The 22524-nt window shown below is 45.6% G+C and overlaps 1 protein-coding gene across 1 annotated transcript in view; it reads left to right on the forward strand.

Moving 5' to 3' along the window:
- Window positions 1-15980: 15980 nt before the first annotated feature.
- LOC307123553 (beta-galactosidase-like) overlaps window positions 15981-22524 on the forward strand; it is a 37230-nt gene continuing 30686 nt past the window's right edge. The window contains exon 1 of the mRNA XM_079812112.1: window positions 15981-16364. Within this exon, the coding sequence (XP_079668238.1) occupies window positions 16197-16364 (168 nt within the window). The 5' untranslated portion in view covers window positions 15981-16196. The remainder of the gene's footprint in view (window positions 16365-22524) is intronic.

The following is a 22524-nucleotide window of genomic DNA, read 5'->3' on the forward strand; positions in this document are numbered from 1 at the left end:
TTCTGCGGGAGATGGCTGCAGCACCACTCCCTCCCCCGGAGGAGGGCCGGGGGAGAATCTTTTGTTTGTCTGTTCCGCCTCGTCCGCCCCAAAACTTCAATTAAAGAGCAGTTTCCAATATCTCTGGGTGCCAAGAGAGCGCACTTGGCGGTGGTCGACGCTCCCATGCCTCGCCACCCTCAAGTACCTCTCCCTTCGCCAGCAGGGGACGCCGGCTGTCGGGACACACACAAGCGGCCTCCCCACACTCGCACGTCCCCTCCGCGAATGCAGGTAAGTGTTGCACAGCACACTCAGATCCCGCTTCGGGCCGCTCCCATGCCGTCCGAGCCGGATCCCTGCGTTCCGCCTCGCTGCCCCGCTGCGGGTACGTCTGTGGTGCCGTTGGTCCCCCTTGCTCGGAGTCTGGGAGCCTGGCTAGCGCTTCCCAGCCCGTCTCGGCGGCTCCTCCGTACCATCAGACTCGGCTATGCGATTCAGTTCGCCCGGCGTCCCCCCAAGTTCAGCAATATTAACCAACTGCAGAACCGCAGAACCCATATACGTCACTCAGAGCAGTCTGAGGACAACAGCGCCACGCCTCAGTCTCATGCCGGAAGTGGGCGGAGTAGCAGCCTCAGATTGGAAGTGGGCGGAGTTAACGAAAACTAAACAATCGGCATGGTGGAAGAAGAGAACACGGTAAACAGTTGTTTTTGTGTTGTGATTTTAATCTATCAAGTTTATTTGTGTTTATTTGTTTGATCCATCGTTGTTGTATTAACACTTTATACAGCACGTGGCTTTAATCTTTTTTTAAACGAGCTTTACGATGTCTCTCGCGTCTGTTGATATGGTCTTGCTTTAAGTTACATATTCATTGTTTGTGAGTTTACTTTGTTGTTGGCGCTGTATTTTTTATTTAATTACCTTTTCTGATAATGACCAATGTGTTTTATGTGGATTTTTTTCTAATTTATAGAGGCATATTGCGATTTGGAGATACTCAGCTTTACTTAATTTTCATCAATGCAAGACATTCTGCAACAGTTTTTACTGTCCAGTGTTTTTAAACTGACCAGATGGCACTAGTTGAATGCACACCTTCAAATTCACTTCAAAAAGCAACTGTCCATGAAGGTATGAATGTTTTGAGTTATTTGTTTATATACAGTGGCAATAAATACTATTTATTAGTTATCCTTTTGGAATTAGTTGGTTGCATGATTTGGTCAAAAATGTAATCTCATCTTCAAAGTTTCAAGTAGATATATTTATATATAAGCACAATGTGCTTAACCTAACAAAATGCAAACAATATTTCATGTGTCTTTCAATATGTCCTTTTAAAATCAAATTAAATACACAACCAAACATGTTAAATGTATTGCCAATTATAGATATTGTTCATTTTGGATGACGTTCTGAAAGGTTCTTTTATATTCTGAATTTGCAGTGGTTGAAGTGGTAATTTTTGCTTGAGAAAAATGAAACTTGGCTCTCTTGTACAATTTTTATGGTTACATTATATATAATATATTTCTGTTTGATTTTGTTGCAGTAAATTGACAAGCAGACTCACCCCAGCACAGGACAATGGAAGCTGATCAAAAACAAGGTTAGTGTTAAAAGGCTCTCATAAAGACATAAGCTACTTATACAGATAGTGTGTTGTTATATCTGTCACATCTTTTCCAGGAATAACTTAAAAATGTTCTATTGTTTTAGACTGTTCCACAACAGTTGATCGGCTCTATTGACTGTGGGATATTCATGTTAATGGTAAGACATTTTTTTTTAAATAAGAGCTTCTCTTCATTAGGATAAAAAACATGAGGGCTTTTCATACTTGAAATAGTAAACCCCGGCATGGGCGTCGGAAGCAAAAAAAATGTGGGTGGGTCCTCAGAATTTTTTTACTGGAGTAGATGCCAATTACATTAAGTACAAATATACCGCTTTACTTGGTAAACGTATAGGTCGGAAAGACAAAATTACGTAAATCAATTGCCATTTCATTGAGAGCGACAGTAGTGTAGGGGTAAGACGCACGGCATCTAGTTTTGACACAAATCGACCCGCGGTTCGAGTCCGGCTTTCGCCGAAATCAATCTTCTCCGTTTTCCCATCACATATCAAATCGGAAAGGCATTTATTTTCAATACAAATTAAGAAAATATTAGAAAAGTGGAAATAAAGCGTCTAATATGTGTTTAATAATAAGTGTTTATCGATTAGGGTTAGGTAAACAGACATGTGCTGAATGTTAGAGACGATAAAAGTGAGTGGGTCCAATATCATTGATCGCAAAAAGTGGGTGGGTCTTGTCCCACCTACATACAATGGTTCCGACGCCCATGAACCCCGGGTATACAGAATCCTGGGTTATCTTGCTTCACGTTTCACACTGATCATCATTAACCTGAGATGAAAAATTTATCCTGGGTATTCATACACTGCCGTTCCACACTGTACTTTACTAAACCATGGGATAACATCTTTATTTGCAGTGTCAGTGTCACTGATTGGACGAACACCGCACACAATATATTTACATAAATGCTCAAGATTTGCATGAGGAGTATTACAAGTTTATCCTGAACGGACATTTCAGACTATAAAATAATTAAAATGGTCTCTTCTTCACTGCAATTGTTGCGTTTTCTGTCAGCATTTGACGTTTTTCCTCTCCAACGCTGAATTTATTATTTATATAGAATGCACAGTGTTTCAGTGACTGTCAAATGCACGTCAATATAAAAGTGTGAAATGTTACTTCACCCGGGGTTAAAAGTGTCTTTAGAACGACGATAAGCTCAGTGTGAAAAGCTTGCCTTTGATTTTTGTATACATTTTGAACTGAAAATGGTTAATTAATTTGATTTGTGACAGGGTATGATTTGTCACAAATATAGACATGAGGGAAATTGAATTTCAAAACTTTTTTTATAAACTATTATACATGCTACATCCTTCAACACACGAGATTGTTAAAAAACTTCCAACATTTCATCCCATTTTTTGTACCCTTCTCTCATGAAGGAGCCACGGATCACAGAAGACCTCTGCACTGCAGGTGAACTACCAAACGTTTTCAGAGGTTTCGTGGAGGAGCCGTGCTTTCTGAAATTGAAAGAGGAAGACCAGGAAAAAGCCCTTCAACTTTCACAGGCTGAAATGGTCAACCTGATCTCACAGAAATACGTGGAAATGGTTGACCAACAACTTGCCAAAGAGCCTTTTGTGTTTTTTAAGTGTTTGGACAAAAGGAGTCTCAGAATTAATTGTATATTTATGGAGATTTCATTTGATTTAATTTGTCATGTACCTGCTGTGCAATAACTTTGAACCTAGTTCAATATATTCTCTTTGGTCTGATTGTGTATTTTTTAAAAGCAAACCCCAGCTAGTATATGATGCCTTTGGGGAAGTAAATAATTTTTGTGTTGTTTTGGGATTTGATTAATCTGAATCTGCTTGAATTATGCATTCCAGTGTAGAATTGTTTAATGTGTATTATGTACTATGAAAAAAGGTTCATTCTGAAATGCTTGAGTAAAAAATATTTTGTCATATAAATAAATGTTCAAATGCTCAATCTTTGTTTTCATTTTTAGTGTTTTAAGCTTTATGTTCAATTGATCTAATATAATCTTTAAAGACATAATATAAATAGAAACTTTTTACTTTAAAAATCCTTAACAAAACGTTGAAATGGGGTTTATATATATATATATATATAAACTTACATTATATATATATATATTAATTTACATTATAACTTGCATTATATATATATTCAATGTGTAATGTGTATATTTTTATGATTTAACTATGTACTATTAATGAAAAGTGAGTATATCTATCTATCTATCTATATCTCTCTACAATTAGAACGTATTAATAAAACACTTGACATTATTAACATGGTTTTAAACTTGGGTTTGAAACGCTCCAATGTATGATTGCTCCATGAGCAATGTATACGAAGATAAATCAGCTCCGCCCACTTCCGGCATGAGACCGTGGTGTGGTGCTGTTGCTCTCAGACTGTTGTGAGTGACGTCACTGTGGCGTGGTGCTGTTGCTCTCAGACTGTTGTGAGTGACGTATATGGTTCTGCAGTTGGTCGTGTCTCAAGTTCAGGGGCGTTCACTTCACGTCTGTAGTGGAGGCGAACGCCCCCATGCTCAGGGCGGAGATCGCTGTCCTACTGGCGAAGGACGCGATAGACCCGGTCCCTCAAGCCGATATGAGGTCCGGGTTCTACAGCCCGTACTTCATTGTACCCAAGAAAGGCGGCGGGTTACGACCGATCTTGGACCTGCGATTCCTGAACCGGTCCCTTCACAGGCTGCCGTTCACGATGTTAACGCAGAAGCGTGCATCCGTCCCCGAGATTGGTTTGCAGCGATCGACCTGAAGGATGCGTACTTTCATGTCTCGATTCTCCCTTAACACCGGCCCTTTCTGCGCTTCACGTTCGAGGGACGGGCATATCAGTACCGCGTCTTACCCTTCGGCCTGTTCCTGTTGCCCCGCGTCTTTACGAAGGTTGCGGAGGCGGCCATTGCTCCCATGAGAGAGCATGGCGTTCGCATTCTCTACTACCTCGACGACTGGCTGATCCTTGCTCAGTCGCGAGAGCAGTTGTGCGAACACAGGGACCAGGTGATCAGTCACCTCAGCCAGTTGGGACTTCGGGTCAACTGGGAGAAGAGCAAACTCTGTCCCACAGAGAGGATCTCTTTTCTCGGTATGGAGATAGACTCGGTCGCCATGACAGCGCGCCTCACCGAGGAGCGCGTCCAGTCAGTGTTGAACTGCTTGAATTCGTTCAAAGGCAGGACAGCGGTACCACTGAAACATTTTCAGAGGCTCCTGGGGTATATGGCATCCGCAGCCACAGTAACGCCGCTCGGATTGCTTCATATGAGACCGCTTCAACGCTGGCTACACGATCGAGTCCCGAGATGGGCGTGGCACAGCGGATCCCTCCGTGTCCAAGTGACGCCGAGGTGCCGCCAAACCTTCGGCCCGTGGCCGGACCCTTTGTTTCTCCGGGCGGGAGTTCCCCTAGAACAAGTGTCCAGGCACTCCGTTGTCTCCACGGATGCCTCATCCACGGGCTGGGGTGCCACGTACAACGGGCTTGAAGTTTCGGGTCTGTGGACGGGGCCTCAACTGCAATGGCATATCAATTGCCTCGAGTTGTTAGCAGTTCGTCTTGCACTCAGCCGCTTCAAAGTGCCGCTCAGAGGCAAGCACGTTCTGGTCCGGACGGACAACACTGCGGCCGTAGCGTACGTCAACAAACAGGGTGGTCTAAGCTCCCGTCGAATGTCGCAACTCGCCCGCCATCTCCTCTTATGGAGTCAGAAGCATCTGATGTCGCTTCGTGCCGTTCATATTCCGGGCCTGCTCAATCGTGCGGCCGACGAGCTGTCACGTCAGCAGGTGCTTCCGGGAGAATGGCGACTCCATCCCCAGGCGGTCCAGCTAATCTGGAGTCATTTCGGGGCCGCACAGGTAGACCTGTTTGCCTCCCCAGAGACGACCCACTGTCGGTGGTTTTATTCCTTGACCGAGGGGACCCTCGGGTCGGATGCCCTGGCCCACAGCTGGCCCCGGGAAGAACGCAAGTATGCGTTTCCCCCAATGAGCCTTCTTGCGCAGACACTGTGCAAAGTCAGGGAGGACGAGGAGCAGGTCCTGTTGGTCGCTCCGTATTGGCCCAACCGGACTTGGTTCCCGGAACTAGTGCTCCTTGCGACAGCACCTCCCTGGCCTATTCCTCTGAGGCAGGACCTCCTGACTCAGAGACGGGGCACCCTATGGCACCCGCGTCCAGACCTCTGGAAACTCCATGTCTGGTCCCTGGACGGGACGCGGAGGTTCTAGGTGTCCTACCGCAAGCGGTAGTTGACACCATCACTTCCGCTAGAGCCCCCTCTACGAGGCGCCTCTATGCGTTGAAGTGGAACCTGTTCGTTGATTGGTGCTCTTCTCGCCAAGAAGACCCCCGAAGGTGTTCGATCGGATCTGTGCTTACCTTTCTACAAGATGGGTTGGAGCGAAGGCTGTCTCCCTCCACCCTCAAAGTCTATGTTGCCGCTATCGCCGCTAATTATGAGCTCGTAGATGGAAAATCTCTAGGTAAGCACGATCTGGTCGTCAGGTTCCTTAGGGGAGCGAGGAGATTAAATCCGCCTCGTCCTCCCTCCATACCCTCTTGGGACTTAACTCTGGTGCTAACTGCACTACAGAGAGAACCCTTTGAGCCTCTGCAGTCAGCTGAGTTGAAAGTTCTGTCGTTAAAGACAATACTCCTGACTGCGTTGGCCTCCATCAAGAGGGTAGGGGACCTGCAGGCATTTTCGGTCGACGAATCGTGTCTGGAATTCAGGCCCGGTAACTCTCATGTGATCATGAGACCCCGGCCTGGATATGTGCCCAAGGTTCCCACTACTCCCTTCCGGGACCAAGTGGTGAGCCTGCAAGCGCTGCCTTCGGAGGAGGCAGACCCAGCCCTAGCTTTTCTCTGTCCCGTCCGTGCTCTCCGGACTTACGTGGACAGAACGCAAAGCTTCAGGACCTCAGAGCAGCTCTTCGTCTGTTACGGAGGACAGCAGAAGGGAAAGGCTGTCTCCAAGCAGAGGATGGCCCACTGGATAGTGGATGTCATCGTCTTGGCTTATCAGTCCCAAGACGTGCCCTGCCCGCTTGGGTTAAGAGCCCACTCCACTAGGGGTGTCGCTTCTTCCTGGGCGCTGGCTCGTGGCGCCTCGCTGACAGATATTTGTAGAGCTGCGGGCTGGGCGACACCTAACACGTTCGCTAGATTCTATAGCCTCCGTGTAGAGCCGGTATCTTCCTGTGTGCTCACTTCCCATAGTCAGTAACACCGAAGTGCCTGTTCTAGTGTCGGCTTGCTGCGCCATTCCCTCCCCTATGGTAGACGGATGCTTGCGCTTATTTTGCTCCAGTCGAGTTCCCCAGGACGGCGAACCCTGTTGAGTCCTCCGCAACCCGCGGCAGTCGGACGTGGCGGAGCGTTCGACGCCAGGTCTAACACTCGTATGCATTGGTGGAACTTGTGTTAGGCTGGGTTCCATATGTAGTGACCCCCACGGCGGTCCCATATGTGTATTCTTCCACGGTACAGCTCCCTACGGCGAGCCCGCGTCTTTCCCTCGGCAGAGTCTCCTCTGCCGTCCCAGGTATGTGTTGTCCCCCTCCACTAATTGGCTGGGGCCACCCTTGGGACTTCCGTATGTTGTGCTGCCCACGGCCAGCCCATACGTGTATTCTCCACATGTTAACTCCCTCTGGGCATGATGTGGCTTCACAGGCACGCTTCCCAGCGTTATCCAATACAGTCAGCTGAATGGGTCTTGCGGAACAGCAGCTTGGACTCTCCCTGCGTGAACTTTCCCGCCCGCATCAGATCGGGGTCTGAGGGGCTCATCGCTGGGCGCTGGAAGTGGTAGTAACTATGGCGTTTTCCATAGGGATCCCAATTCGTCGGTACGTCCGACATACGTCGAACGTGACCGACTGAATGGGAACGTCTCGGCTACGTATGGTAACCCTCATTCCCTGAAGGAAATCTCGCACGCCAATTGTTCATTGGCCGGTTCTAGATAGCTCGAAGCTGATAGGGGCTCCCAGAAGTGATCCCAATTCGTCGGTACGTCCGACGTACGGCTCCGTTCCCTCCTTCAGGGAACGAGGGTTACCATACGTTACCGAGACCATATAGTAAAATATAGTAAAAAAAAAGTGTAGTAACCATGTTTTTTTGGGCTAATTGATTACCATTTATATAACCACAGTTTTACCACAAATTCTATGGTTAGAGTAGTAAAGCCATGGTTAATTGTTGGTTTCCATGGTTTAACTATAATAACCATGTTTTTTTTGTGTGTTGGTTTTATTTGGTTCATTTTCGTAAGGGTTGCCTTTGTTTTATGTTAAATATCTTTGGAATATCTGATCATATTGTATATACACAAAAATAGACTAAATCAGAACTTTTTTTCGCAGCACTGTACACAAGCATTTATGTTCAATAGTTTGACATTAATGTGCAGAAAAGGATGTTTTACAGGAATACTATTTATTGTGTGATTGCTATTTTCAGAAAAATGCACTGGTAACAACAACAACAACAAAAAGAAGACCAAAAATGTAATTCAACAGAAGATCATAGCTGGAGTGAAACAAAGCTGCACTCAAATAATGGTGAGAGCAGTAGGCAACTTTATTTATTTTATCTTTTATAAACCATTATCTTTATAGTTTAGAATGCATAATAACTAATATTGTACTTCAGGAACCAAGACCTGTGGGAATGCTGGAGGAATCAAGTGTACAAAGTCTTCTGTCTCCTAAGCCATGTTAGAAGAGATCGAGGATTTAAAAAATTAAATCAAAGACCTAAAAGAAGATTTACAATTATTAGCGCTGCTGGAAAGGTAATGAAATCTAGTTATACCACAACAATTATTCTCAGTACTTGACATCAGTTCTCAACAGTTTGCTTGTGGACTCTCTTCTTCATGGGTATATTATACCATAGTCTGTTTGTATACTGGATTCTGATTGACTGAAAGGTGTGCATTAAAACAATGAATGCACAGATAGTTACAGTCAGTTTAATCTCCATTCTAAATCAATGTGCTGCCTTTCCTGTAACACACACACACACACACACACACACACACACACACACACACACACACACACACACACACACACACAGTCACTCTCACACAGAAACATATTTCTAAGCAACAAAGTCTTAAAGGGTTAGTTCACCCAAAAAATTTAATTAGCCCATGATTTCCTCAGCTCATCCTAGGTGTGTATGCCATTCTTCTTTCAGACGAATACAATCAGAGTTCTATTAAAAAAAAGTCTTGGCTCTTCCAAGCTTTATAATGGTATTGGCATAAAAGTGCATCTATCCATCATATAACTGCTCCACACGGCTCCGGGGGTTAATAAAGGCCTTCTGAAGCAAAGTGGTTTGTGTAAGAAAAATATCCATATTTAAAACTTTATAGACTAAAATAACTAGCTTCCGGCGGTCAGCGGTACGCAAGTCAACTTACAGCGAAAGAGTAATCCTTGACGCATGCGTATTGACGAACACACGCAAAGGATAGAGCAAAACAAAACACAGGTCATGAATTATGCTGCCTTCACGTGCTCTTGGAATTGTCGTAAATACGAGTTTCCTAGGTAAAAATTGCACATGAACGCCCTCCCATTTCAAAATTTGAATGCGATGAGCTCGTAATCACGACTTCAGAAGTGGGAATTATCACATTTCCGATAGCACGTGAATGCGGCATTAGTCTATAACGAGAACTTTTAAAGGGAAATGGTGGAGGAATTCGATATAAGAGAAGAGGGATTTTAAGTTTGTTGCCCAGTACTATCCGTGAGAGGTGTAATAGCTTGTGGTGCTTCTGTAAATCGCGTCAGGGGTCACTCTTTTAGCGTAAGTCCACTTACATACCGCTGACCGTTGGAAGTTAGTTATTTTAGTCTATAAAATTTTAAATTTGGAGATTTTTTTTAAAGTGTGCAGAATGCTAGATCTAATTAGCCTGGATGCCAGCCGAATTTAGCCCCGCCCACAAATATTTTTGCTCGGGCAATTCGGTCTGGACTCGGTCCATAGAGGAGTAATTATGCCCGAACAGAAACTGTTCGGACCAATGAAATTGTCAGGGCGGGCTTTAGACGATGATGGACAGATGATCAACAGTAACGTAATCATCCACGTCATCGCGTCATGGGTTCAATTTGCTCTTATCCTAAACGGAGAACTTGTTCGTATATGCATTCACCTTCACTATTTCTCTCAGAAACGATGATCGTGTTGGTAAGTACTCTGTGTATCCTTAAATTATTTTATTACTGGCAAAGATCGTTTTCACTCATCTTTTTCTTGTAACGTTACTTAATCCAGCGTGCGTGCAGACAGGGTTGCCAAGTGTTTTTGCAATGTCGCGCACAATTGCTACTCAAAACTATAGCCCAAAACAATAACTTTCCGGGGGGTTCTCCGCAAAAAAAATGGCGTTTGGTTGGCAAAATATGTTATTTTGGCAAAGTTGCCTGCTAAAATTCGCATTCCTGGGTTTATATATTCACATAATTGGGGTCGCTTCAACCCGCGGACATGGAGAAAAACACGGACTTGGCAACACAGTGCAGTTGAGTTCTGTTGACATTTGACAACTAACGTTACGCGTCGCTCCGTTGCTCTGATTGGTTGTGGGTCTATCTAATTGAGGTCTTTCCTGTCTCGGTTGAAACACGCCCCATAATCAAAGCTCAATGGAGCGGTAACAGACTCATATTCTGACTAGAATTGAGTATGGCCACGCCAGGCTAAGATCTAATGGCCCATAGCCAAAAAAAGAAAATTAACTGTTAGTTTTACCCTTCCAGTCAAATTGTGCTCCACAAACATTAAGGACCACTTTAATTTAACTTTTTTATCTTTAACAGCTGCGTGTCTATTGCACAATTTTAGTGCACTTCACAGAAGCAACCCGCTTCATGTCGGGTGGTTCTTTACCTCCATCTTGTTCATTAAAATGTAATGCCTAGCCATGGATTTGCCCTTACTTATGTGAAAGGTTATAAGTTACACAAAGTAATAAATGAAGGGGGACAATAACTGTGGAACATGTATTCCATATACTTTATTCCAATAATATTACATTTTTATTTAAGGTTAGATTTGTGAATTAAAAGTCAGAAAGTATAAAAAAAGCCAATTTTTGTGTGAGAGGGCGCTGTACAGTATTTAACCTCTTAACATGCGCCCCATTTTTGAGAATTCATTTGAAAACGATATACCCAAATAAAAATGTCTGCAGCTCTTAAACCCTATGGTCTATATTCATAAATCTGGTCTTATTTTAAACTAGACACTTGAAATGTTGCTACCCAAGAGTCATAATAACTCAAAGTAATATGGGAACAGAGTAATATACATGTAAATATACATGTAAGTGACTCACTTTTTTTTTTTTTTTTCACTTAGGGAAAAAAATATTATAATTTAATTTTAAGAGCCTGAAAATAACTTAAATATAAAACTGAATGTCTAATCATGTCATGATTCAAATATGAGGATGATTCCCTCAGTAATGTAGCTTCTGTGAGCTTTTATGTCAAGAAAAGTCTAGGCGTCCTTTCAAAAAGGCCATTTATTTCAGAACATTTGCTATTGTAAAGAGTAGTTTTTCATTCAAATAAATCTGCAATAAACTTCAATAAACTGCTAATTATAATGGATAAACAGTTACTGAAAAACTAAAGCAACTATTTACAGAGATTACAAAGTGTAAAAAACTCATTTAGCTGATAAAGAGTGTCAGTAAGAGTCTGCGCGCTGCAGTTTCTGCCTACACACTGGCAGGCGCCATTAGAAACGCGTGCCGTTGTTATGAAAGCGTAAGCTCTTATACTAGTAGTATTCATCAAAGCCTACTTACGTAAACTGCGCAAGATAATGCCTTTTGATTGGTTACTAAGTCCATCAATCAAACCTTTGTTGGAAAGGCATTGGCTGGGCACCGAGTCCCTTTATCCAACAAAAACCATGGGCGCAATGATTGACAGCTCACCAAGCCTGTAAGGCGCTTCCTCTATATGATGCATCCCAGGAGAGTCTCTGGGTGTTTCTCAATGTCAAGGATACTTCCTCTGCAGGACTGATCCTTCCAAGTCACTTCCTTCAGAGGCTAGGCGAGGCTCCTCTTTAGCATTCGGAGAACAGGTAAATGGAACAGGCTAGCAAGTGCACGTCAGCCTCATTACGTCAGTGAAAAGGTCCGTTAGCCATCAATAACGTCATTTGTATACGGTTGTAATTTGTATTGGCATTTACAAGTTAAACTTTACCTATATTTACTACGGTTATAACAAATGTTTGGTAACGTAAATACTTACACTTGAAAGCATATTGCCCCGTTAACGCTCCGACTCCGCCAACGTCCGATAATTTGTATTTTTTGAACAAGATAGCAAAGCTGCGCGCATAGGATTGTGGGTGATTTGAGAGCGCGAAGTGCGCGAAGTCTACTCGTATGCATCCTTTCCTGTATATGGCATATTTTTCGAACGAAGGACTCAGACCTTGGTTGAAATTCCGAGGATCCTCGACATTGGAACAGCCCTTCGACGGACGTCGATGACGTAGCATCCTCAGAATTCTGGCTTCCGAGGAGCCTTCCTTGACATTGAGAAACGCCTTCTGATTGAAGGAGAGAGACGAGGGTTGATCCATTGCACGTGGGAGAGACTATTCTTGCAGGGAGTTTGCTTGGAACGGATTAGAATCGATATTTCATTGAAAATGGACATGATTGACAACGCTAACTCAAAACTCCCTTGCAAACAACGAAGGATTTTTTGTTTTTTCCCCATTTTTTCATTGTTTTGGATTAAAAAGTGGGATGCATTTTGAAGAGTGGACTCTTACACGGACATGTATGCGGGGGTTTATTGGATTCGTCCGATCTGATCTGAACGGCAGGAGATGAAAGATGAGTACCGCTAACATTATGCTAATGTTTACATGGCCGGTCCTTTAGCGGTTCATTTAACCCTTTCCTCTTTGGTGTATTTATTGCAAAAACAAGTTCAGAACATGAATCTTGAGTGTTTTAGCTTTCAAATGATGCACAGTTTGTGATAGTTGATTGAATATTTTGTGTAAAACAAAAGTAAATAAAAGTACACACACGCCCACTTCCGTCAACCGCCCCGCCCACGATCCGGTGCGGGTTAAGAAGATGATTGTGTCTCTCTGCTTTTTATTTTTCCAGAAATGCGTGTCATTGTGCACATTACACAGACTGTCAGTGGAGTGACAGAAAGCTCTCAGATTTCATCAAAAGATCTTCATTCATGTTCTGAAGATGAACGAAAGTCTTACGGGTTTGGAACGACACGAGGGTGAGGAATTGCTGACTGAATTCTATTTTTTGGCTGAACTAACCCTTTAACTTCTTTTACCTGGAGTGTTCAAAGCATATTTGTGATTTGATAATGCTCACCAATATAGCGTAAGAAATTCATTGGAAATATTATGAATACTTTCCAAAATTCAAGATTAATATTAAACACACTATATGCCTGTGGTGAAGTGTAACTGAAACTTGAGAGTTTATCTAATTATTTTTGTTTCTTTGTTTTTCCAGACTACATCCTAAATATTGTTTCCACATCTGAGATACAGGCTAGAGCCCTGCGCGGGACTGTTTTCTTCATCCCGCACCCGCCGATTTTCTGACCATTACCGCCCGCTCCCACAACGTATGTGTTACACTCCCGCCCGCTCCCGCAATATGTATGTCCACTCCCGCCCGCTCCCGCAAAACTCTGAGAATTTATTCCCGCACAATAATAGAGATGCATTGATTTTGTGTCTTCTCCCGTCCCGCAGGAAAAAAAAACACGTATTTGTACTGATATTATTAAAGAGATTGATGGGGTTGTTTGTTTCGTTACCCTGGCCTGCATGTAAAAAAAAAAAAAAAAGACAAATACATTCAAATATAATTTCGTTTTTATCAAAAACTTTGCACATAAAATAGACTGCTTTGCAAAACAGAAAACAGAAAAACACATTGAGAAACAAAAAACAGATCCCAATTCGTCGGTCAGTTCCGGCGTACGTTGAACGTGACCGACTGAAAGGAAACCTGAGAAAACATGCTTCAACAGAACGTAATGTGAACACAAAATAGCAAACGGACATTTAGAAACAATCCATTTCCACTCACTAAACTTCTATGTATTGTTTGTCAAAAACACAAAACAGTCAACTTGACCTGCAGGGAGTGCTGAGCGGTTTTGGTGAGGTATGATCAGTAGCTATGTATTTGCCAGCTGCGCAATATGTGGATACATATAACGTTATACCGCATGATTTTGCCTACCAAAACAATTGAGAAACTTCTCCAAATGTCAGACTTTCCTTGCTTAGCTTTTGTGCTGTAAATACCTCGTTTGAGGTTCTTTTCTACATCATCTATTGACATCTTCTCCATCATGTCGTTAGGCAACCTCCCTATCCCGCCGATTCCCGCTGTGTTTTTTTTAGCCGCCCATTCCCGCCTAGCCTGGCTCCGCCCTCCTACGTACTTCCGCTCAATTTTCATTTTCCTTCAGTACTACGTCTGGGACTGCGGTGTATGCTTAGGTTTTCCCCCGAACAATTTTTTACCGGTCCAATCAGCGAACAGAGGGAGTGGCTGAGAGCGATGACGTTGATGTCATGCGCTAGTTTGAGTTGTAGTTCAGTAATGGCGGCGGTGAAAGATGCGAGTGTGTGGCAGCGCTGACGAATGTCCAGAAGTTAAGAGTGTGGCGAGGTGGACGAGCGAGCGAGAGCGGTGTGCGTGATTGAGACACACCGGTCTCGAGTCCTCTCATGAGGGAGCACGGAGGCATATAAGGACGAGCGACACCGGTGAAGGACGAGAGAGGACTAGGCCTGGATTTTAAGTTGGGTTTTGTAATGTTTGTGCGCGGCAGTCGTCCGTGAGGGGCTGCCGCTTTTACTTTCATTTTGTGTTTATTATTTGATTAAAAGTTGTTAAACGTTCGCCGGTTCCCGCCTCCTTCTTCCCTGAACAAACGAACTCCCGTTACACGGAGCAAGAACAAACACTGCTGTACTACTGATGTTGTGGTCCGGGAAAAGTCTTTTCCAGCTCGCTCCGTTAGTGGTGAAGGAGTTGCTGAAGCCGTCCATCTCCCACCACCCGCGAGAAAAACCCAGGCTGAATTATCGACTTTTGACAAACACCAAGGTCGTGTGGTAATGTAATTGCTCTCCGAATCCACATCTCTGAGTTTTCAAGAATATATCACTTCAAAACTCACTGTTTATATCCTTTATAGACCCTCTCAGAGCACTGTACGGTTGCGTGAGCTGTAATTTGCATTTCTAGACTTGTATTTCTTTAAATACTGGCAAGTGTTTACAAGAGCAAAATATTTCACCACCGCTCAAAAAATAAAATAAAAGCACGTAAACATTTGAATTGGGCTGTTATTCAAGGCAGCATTTATTCTTATCATACTAAGCACATGACATTTTATTGACAGCATACAATCATGTTATTGATTGCACGAGATATGCACCACGAGAGCAGCGCGTTCCGATCACAAAACTCTCCTCTCCACCGTGAATAAATAACAATCCGAATGCACGAGGTTTTATCACTGATACTGAGGTGGTGTGCTCAGTTAACGTGAGAATCAAAAGCGAACGGCGCGTGACATACGTCACGACCAAACGTTAGCGATTGGTTAGGCAGATCCAGAGTGACTCTTGGCAGATCCAATAGTTTTAAACTTCAACAGAGAACCCGCCTTCAAGGAAGTAAACGCTTGTCAATGGAGAGTGGCCAGACTCTATGTACAAATGAAATGTACGAGAGTCTGGTAAAACCAGGCTAATTCCCGCCCGCAGCAAAATTCAAACCGCCTGCTCCCGCGAGATTTGCGTTGGGTCCCGCGGGACCCGGCGGGACTCAATCCCAATGCAGCCCTCTAATACAGGCAGTTATAAGAACCACGTGGGATAATGATGAGGATAAGCTCTTAAAAAAGCACCCTCCCTGAATAATATGACAAGATATATGCATGATTGTATGATTTGTAAATAAACACTTTAAATACAATGTCTAACTCTAAGTCTGTTATTTGAAGTTTAAAAATAAAAAAGTAAAAATCACATTTATTGTCGTATTGCTGTTTGAGACATTCACTGTTGTTTTGTACCGTAATTTGTTCTATTGCAGATGTGTGAAAATAAAACTTGTTCTGGATATTCTGGTTGTATTTTAATGGTATTGTACAGCATTTTATTTTATTGCACTTTGGTAGTATTGTAATTGTGCTTTAGTTGTATTATGTATTGCAGTATTATTGTAGTATTACTGCAGTATTACTTCAGCAGTACTGCAGTTATATTGCAGTATTATTGTAGTATTACTGCAGTATTACTTCAGCAGTACTGCAGTTATATTGCAGTATTATTGTATTACTCGATAAAAGGGGCGGATCAAGGACACATCCGGGGATTTGAACTGGACTTGGCTAGATGTGAACTTTGAATTAGAACAGTAACAGTTACTTGGGCAGCAACTGAGGACGTTCACAATTGACGATTGATGGCGATTCCTCCCGTCCTCTGGAGTTCGTTCTCCCGAGTCGAACTTGCAAGTCTGAACTACCAAGGACGTAAGTCAGAAGTTCGCCAACTTGGTATTGAGAAACGGCACATGACTGCGGGTGTCGGACTCATCTTGGTTATCTTCCTGACCCTACCATCGGTCACGGCAAGTTTTAACTTTTTCTATTTGTTTTAAAAGTAACGTTATAGTGTGCAGATGTTCTCTCCATCACTTGAAACAGTGACTTGCATTATGTACTACCATCGAAGAAAAGTGTCATACTTTTTAGTGTTTGCTATCCAGACTCTTCCGTCTTGTGACTTGTCAGCCTTACAAAAAAATAACTGCAGTACATTGAAGTAAAACTGCAGTACAAAGTAGTATAACTGCAGTACATTGAAGTAAAACTGCAGTAACATTGCAATACAAAGGAGTAACTGCAGTACAATGAAGTACAACTGTAGATTTGTAGTATAATGAAGTTTAGATGCAATATAACTGCAGTACAGTGATGCACTGTAATGTATACGAAGACTTCGATGCAAATGTCCGTTTTATTTTTAATTGAGCTTTTTTTATTGGGCTCCTATGTTTATGTTCAGTAATATCACTTAAATGGCAATGATGTACTTTTAGTTGCCATTCAATTAAAAAATGTTAACCTATAGGAGTCTTATAAAAAATTTAATCTTAAAAGAAAAATATCAGACGTTTTTTTTTGCATCTGAAGTCTTCATAGGCCTTCCAATCATACTACACTGTACTGCAGTTATGCTGTATTGTGCAACATGTAGCCACTTTTGTGACAAAAGTGATGGGCTATTTATCTATGTGGTTGAATGTCCCTTAGGTGACCTAAGGGACATTCAACCACATAGATAAATAGCCCATCACGTGGCTGGATCTTACCCACCAAAAAATACAGATTTATCTCCCGGAAAGCAAAACACAATTGGGCTAGTTTTGAGTAGCAATTGGACGAGTTTTGTAACCTGCCAACCCTGATTCGCAAGCAGTACGGAGAAACGTTTTCTGGAAGAAACGTTCATCAGGCAAGTTGGAGCTGCTTCACAACAATTCTGTTGGCATTATTATTCTCATTTTTATCACTGTAAAACAACAATATGTATTGTTTAAAGTGCTATAAATAATAGTGACTTGACTTAAAAGGGACCTATTTTGCTTATTTTTACAAGATGTAATTTAAGTTCCAGGTGTCCCCAGAATGTGTCTGTGAAGTTTCAGCTTAAAAGACCTCACAGATCATTTATAAATCCATGTTATAAATACTCATTTCAGACTACAGTCAAGAACAGGCTGTTTTCGTGCATGTGCCTTTAAATGCAAATTAACTGCTGTGTGCACGCGGCCCCCATCTGCTTGTGATTATCATCAATATCGCGATGACTCTCACAGATAATGGACCGTTTTCTGAGCACACACAAAAACTGGCTGTCAGATATCAAGCCTCGTGAGTAACTTCTCGTTTACATTTTTTTGCTGTGTTTAAACTGTCAAATACACATAATACACATTATAGCACTTAAACACGGAAAAATTAACCATGGTTCCCATTCAGTCGGTCACGTTCGACGTACGTCGGACGTACCGACGAATTGGGATCACTTCTGGGAGCCCCTATCAGCTTCGAGCTATCTAGAACCAGCCAATGAACAATTGCCGTGCGAGATTTGCATCTCGCGCTCCGCGCCGCGGGTATAAACAGGAAATGAGAGCGAATGCACGCTGTCATTCACTTCGGAGCCAAACGGCAGATGAAGACGACTCTCATATATTTTGAGTATATCGCTGCTATCAGCAAGACAACATCAAAGAACCGGAGATTCCAGGAGACTTCAGCGGGATCCGCGCTGACTCATCGGCTGCCTCTGCAAGCAGAGAAAAACTGCTGTTTTCACAGCAACAGCACTGTTGGTCTGGTTGGGCGTTTTTCCTGCTGAGTACAGGCACGGGCTGCACACAATCCCGTGCGCTGTCGCGTTTCCCCCTGAGTGCTTCAGCACAGAGCGTTTCCTCACAAAAAGAGCTTCACGGGTGACGCTGCGTCTTTTTAAAGATGTCATACCACCCGTGCGTTTCTGGATGCGGTCGTTCCCTGTCCCCTGCTGACGGTCACAATCGCTGTCTCACGTGTTTGGGCACACAGCACGCTGAGGCGGCGTTTGTGGATAGTTCATGTTCCCACTGCGGGAACATGACTATCTCGGGGCTAAGATCGAGACTCTCCTACCTCCGGGCTGGGGGAGTCCCCTTACCCATCCCACAAACTAGTTCTACCCCTAACCCACTTCTTTGGATGGCCAGGGTGATCTGAGGATTACGTTTAGGGCAAACCCGCCGAGCGAACCTCCGCAGGCCCCTAATCCCTCAGCTCCGCAGCCGTTAGAGCCTCCGAGAGAAACCGCTGGACCCTCCCACGGGAGACCAGTGGTGACTTTTGGAGCTCCAGCGGACGAACGGATGTCGATCGCTGCATCGGAGGGGGAGTTTGAGTCCTCGGAGGATGAAGGGTCAGTTGTACTGCCTCCCTCTGGGAGAGTGGCAACGTCTGCCCCGGACCCCGAGATGGCTGCTATGCTTGCCCGGGCCGCCGAAAGGGTTGGGCTCGTGTGGAACCCTCCACCGTGTCCCGAACCCTCTAGGTTGGACGATTGGTTCCTCGGGGCGGGTCGCGCTGGTTCTCAGCGTCCCGCCCCGACACCTTTCTTCCCGGAGGTATATGAGGAGCTCACGAGGTCGTGGACGGCACCTTTTTTGTCAGTCAGGTTTTTTTTTTTTTTTTCTTTTTTTTTTCATATCAGTACCGCGTCTTACCCTTCGGCCTGTCCCTGTCGCCCCGCGTCTTTACGAAGGTTGCGGAGGCGGCCATTGCTCCCATGAGAGAGCATGGCGTTCGCATTCTCAACTACCTCGACGACTGGCTGATCCTTGCCCAGTCGCGAGAGCAGTTGTGCGAACACAGGGACAAGGTGCTCAGTCACCTCAGCCAGTTGGGACTTCGGGTCAACTGGGAGAAGAGCAAACTCTGTCCCACACAGAGGATCTCTTTTCTCGGTATGGAGATAGACTCGGTCGCCATGACAGCGCGCCTCACCGAGGAGCGCGTCCAGTCATTGTTGAACTGCTTGAATTCGTTCAAAGGCAGGACAGCGGTACCACTGAAACATTTTCAGAGGCTCCTGGGGTATATGGCATCCGCAGCCGCAGTAACGGCGCTCGGATTGCTTCATATGAGACCGCTTCAACGCTGGCTACATGATCAAGTCCCGAGATGGGCGTGGCACAGCGGATCCCTCCGTGTCCAAGTAACTCCGAGGTACCGCCAAACCTTCGGCCCGTGGCTGGACCCTTTGTTTCTCCGGGCGGGAGTTCCCCTAGAACAAGTGTCCAGGCACTCCGTTGTCTCCACGGATGCCTCATCCACGGGCTGGGGTGCCACGTACAACGGGCTTGCAGTTTCGGGTCTGTGGACGGGGCCTCAACTGCAATGGCATATCAATTGCCTCGAGTTGTTAGCAGTTCGTCTTGCACTCAGCCGCTTCAAAGTGCCGCTCAGAGGCAAGCACGTTCTGGTCCGGACGGACAACACTGCAGCCGTAGCGTACATCAACAAACAGGGTGGTCTAAGCTCCCGTCGCATGTCGCAACTCGCCCGCCATCTCCTCTTATGGAGTCAGAAGCATCTGAGGTCGTTTTGGTGCCGTTCATATTCCGAGCCTGCTCAATCGTGCGGCCGACGAGCTGTCACGTCAGCAGGTGCTTCCGGGAGAATGGCGACTCCATCCCCAGGCGGTCCAGCTAATCTGGAGTCGTTTCGGGGCCGCACAGGTAGACCTGTTTGCCTCCCCAGAGACGACCCACTGTCGGTGGTTTTATTCCTTGACCGAGGGGACCCTCGGGTCGGATGCCCTGGCCCACAGCTGGCCCCGGGAAGAACGCAAGTATGCGTTTCCCCCAGTGAGCCTTCTTGCGCAGACACTGTGCAAAGTCAGGGAGGAAGAGGAGCAGGTCCTGTTGGTCGCTCCGTATTGGCCCAACCGGACTTGGTTCCCGGAACTAGTGCTCCTTGCAACAGCACCTCCCTGGCCTATTCCTCTGAGGCAGGACCTCCCGACTCAGAGACGGGGCACCCTATGGCACCCGCGTCCAGACCTCTGGAAACTCCATGTCTGGTCCCTGGACGGGACGCGGAGGTTCTAGGTGTCCTACCGCAAGCGGTAGTTGACACCATTACTTCCGCTAGAGCCCCCTCTACAAGGCGCCTCTATGCGTTGAAGTGGAACCTGTTCGTCGATTGGTGCTCTTCTCGCCGAGAAGACCCCCGAAGGTGTTCGATCGGATCTGTGCTTACCTTTCTACAAGATGGGTTGGAGCGAAGGCTGTCTCCCTCCACCCTCAAAGTCTATGTTGCCGCTATCGCCGCTAATCATGAGCTTGTAGATGGAAAATCTCTAGGTAAGCACGATCTGGTCGTCAGGTTCCTTAGGGGAGCGAGGAGATTAAATCCGCCTCGTCCTCCGTCCATACCCTCTTGGGACTTAACTCTGGTGCTAACTGCACTACAGAGAGAACCCTTTGAGCCTCTGCAGTCAGCTGAGTTGAAAGTTCTGTCGTTAAAGACAATACTCCTGACTGCGTTGGCCTCCATCAAGAGGGTAGGGGACCTGCAGGCATTTTCGGTCGACGAATCGTGCCTGGAATTCAGGCCCGGTAACTCTCATGTGATCATGAGACCCCGGCCTGGATATGTGCCCAAGGTTCCCACTACTCCCTTCCGGGACCAAGTGGTGAGCCTGCAAGCGCTGCCTTCGGAGGAGGCACACCCAGCCCTAGCTTTTCTCTGTCCCGTCCGTGCTCTCCGGACTTACGTGGACAGAACGCAAAGCTTCAGGACCTCAGAGCAGCTCTTCGTCTGTTGCGGAGGACAGCAGAAGGGAAAGGCTGTCTCCAAGCAGAGGATGGCCCACTGGATAGTGGATGCCATCTTCTTGGCTTATCAGTCCCAAGACGTGCCCTGCCCGCTCGGGTTAAGAGCCCACTCCACTAGGGGTCTCGCTTCTTCCTGGCCGCTGGCTCGTGGTGCCACACTGACAGATATTTGTAGACCTGCTGGCTGGGCGACACCTAACATGTTCGCTAGATTCTATAGCCTCCGTGTAGAGCCGGTATCTTCCTGTGTGCTCACTTCCCATAGTCAGTAACACCGAAGTGCCTGTTCTAGTGTCGGCTTGCTGCGCCATTCCCTCCCCTATGGTAGACGGATGCGTGCGCTTATTTTGCTCCAGTCGAGTTCCCTGTTGAGTCCTCCACAACCCGCGGCAGTCGGACGTGGCGGAGCGTTCGACGCCAGGTCTAACACTCGTATGCATTGGTGGAACTTGTGTTAGGCTGGGTTCCATATGTAGTGACCCCCACGGCGGTCCCATATGTGTATTCTTCCACGGTACGGCTCCCTACGGCGAGCCCGCGTCTTTCCCTCGGCAGAGTCTCCTCTGCCGTCCCAGGTACGTGTTGTCCCCCTCCACTAATTGGCTGGGGCCACCCCTGGGACTTCTGTATGTTGTGCTGCCCACGGCCAGCCCATACGTGTATTCTCCACATGTTAACTCCCTCTGGGCATGATGTGGCTTCACAGGCACGCTTCCCAGCGTTATCCAATACAGTCAGCTGAATGGGTCTTGCGGAACAGCAGCTTGGACTCTCCCTGCGTGAACTTTCCCGCCCGCATCAGATCGGGGTCTGAGGGGCTCATCGCTGGGCGCTGGAAGTGGTAGTAACTATGGCGTTTTCCATAGGGATCCCAATTCGTCGGTACGTCCGACGTACGTCGAACGTGACCGACTGAATGGGAACGTCTCGGTTACGTATGGTAACCCTCGTTCCCTGAAGGAGGGAACGGAGACGTACGTCCCGTCGCCACAGTTGCTGTACCATCACTGCAGGTTGAGCCACTACATTTGGCTCCAAAGTGAAAAACAGCATGCATTCGCTCTCGCTTCCTGTTTATACCCGCGGCGCGGGGCGGAGCGCGAGATGCAAATCTCGCACGCCAATTGTTCATTGGCCGGTTCTAGATAGCTCGAAGCTGATAGGGGCTCCCAGAAGTGATCCCAATTCGTCGGTACGTCCGACGTACGTCTCCGTTCCCTCCTTCAGGGAACGAGGGTTACCATACGTAACCGAGACGTTTTATTATAGTAAAAGTGTAGTAACCATGGTTTTTTGGGCTAATTGATTACCATTTATATAACCACAGTTTTACCACAAATTATATGGTTAGAGCAGTAAAGCCATGGTTAATTTG

Source organism: Gobio gobio (genome assembly GCF_949357685.1).
Source record: "Gobio gobio genome assembly, chromosome: 3".
Lineage (NCBI taxonomy): Eukaryota > Metazoa > Chordata > Actinopteri > Cypriniformes > Gobionidae > Gobio > Gobio gobio.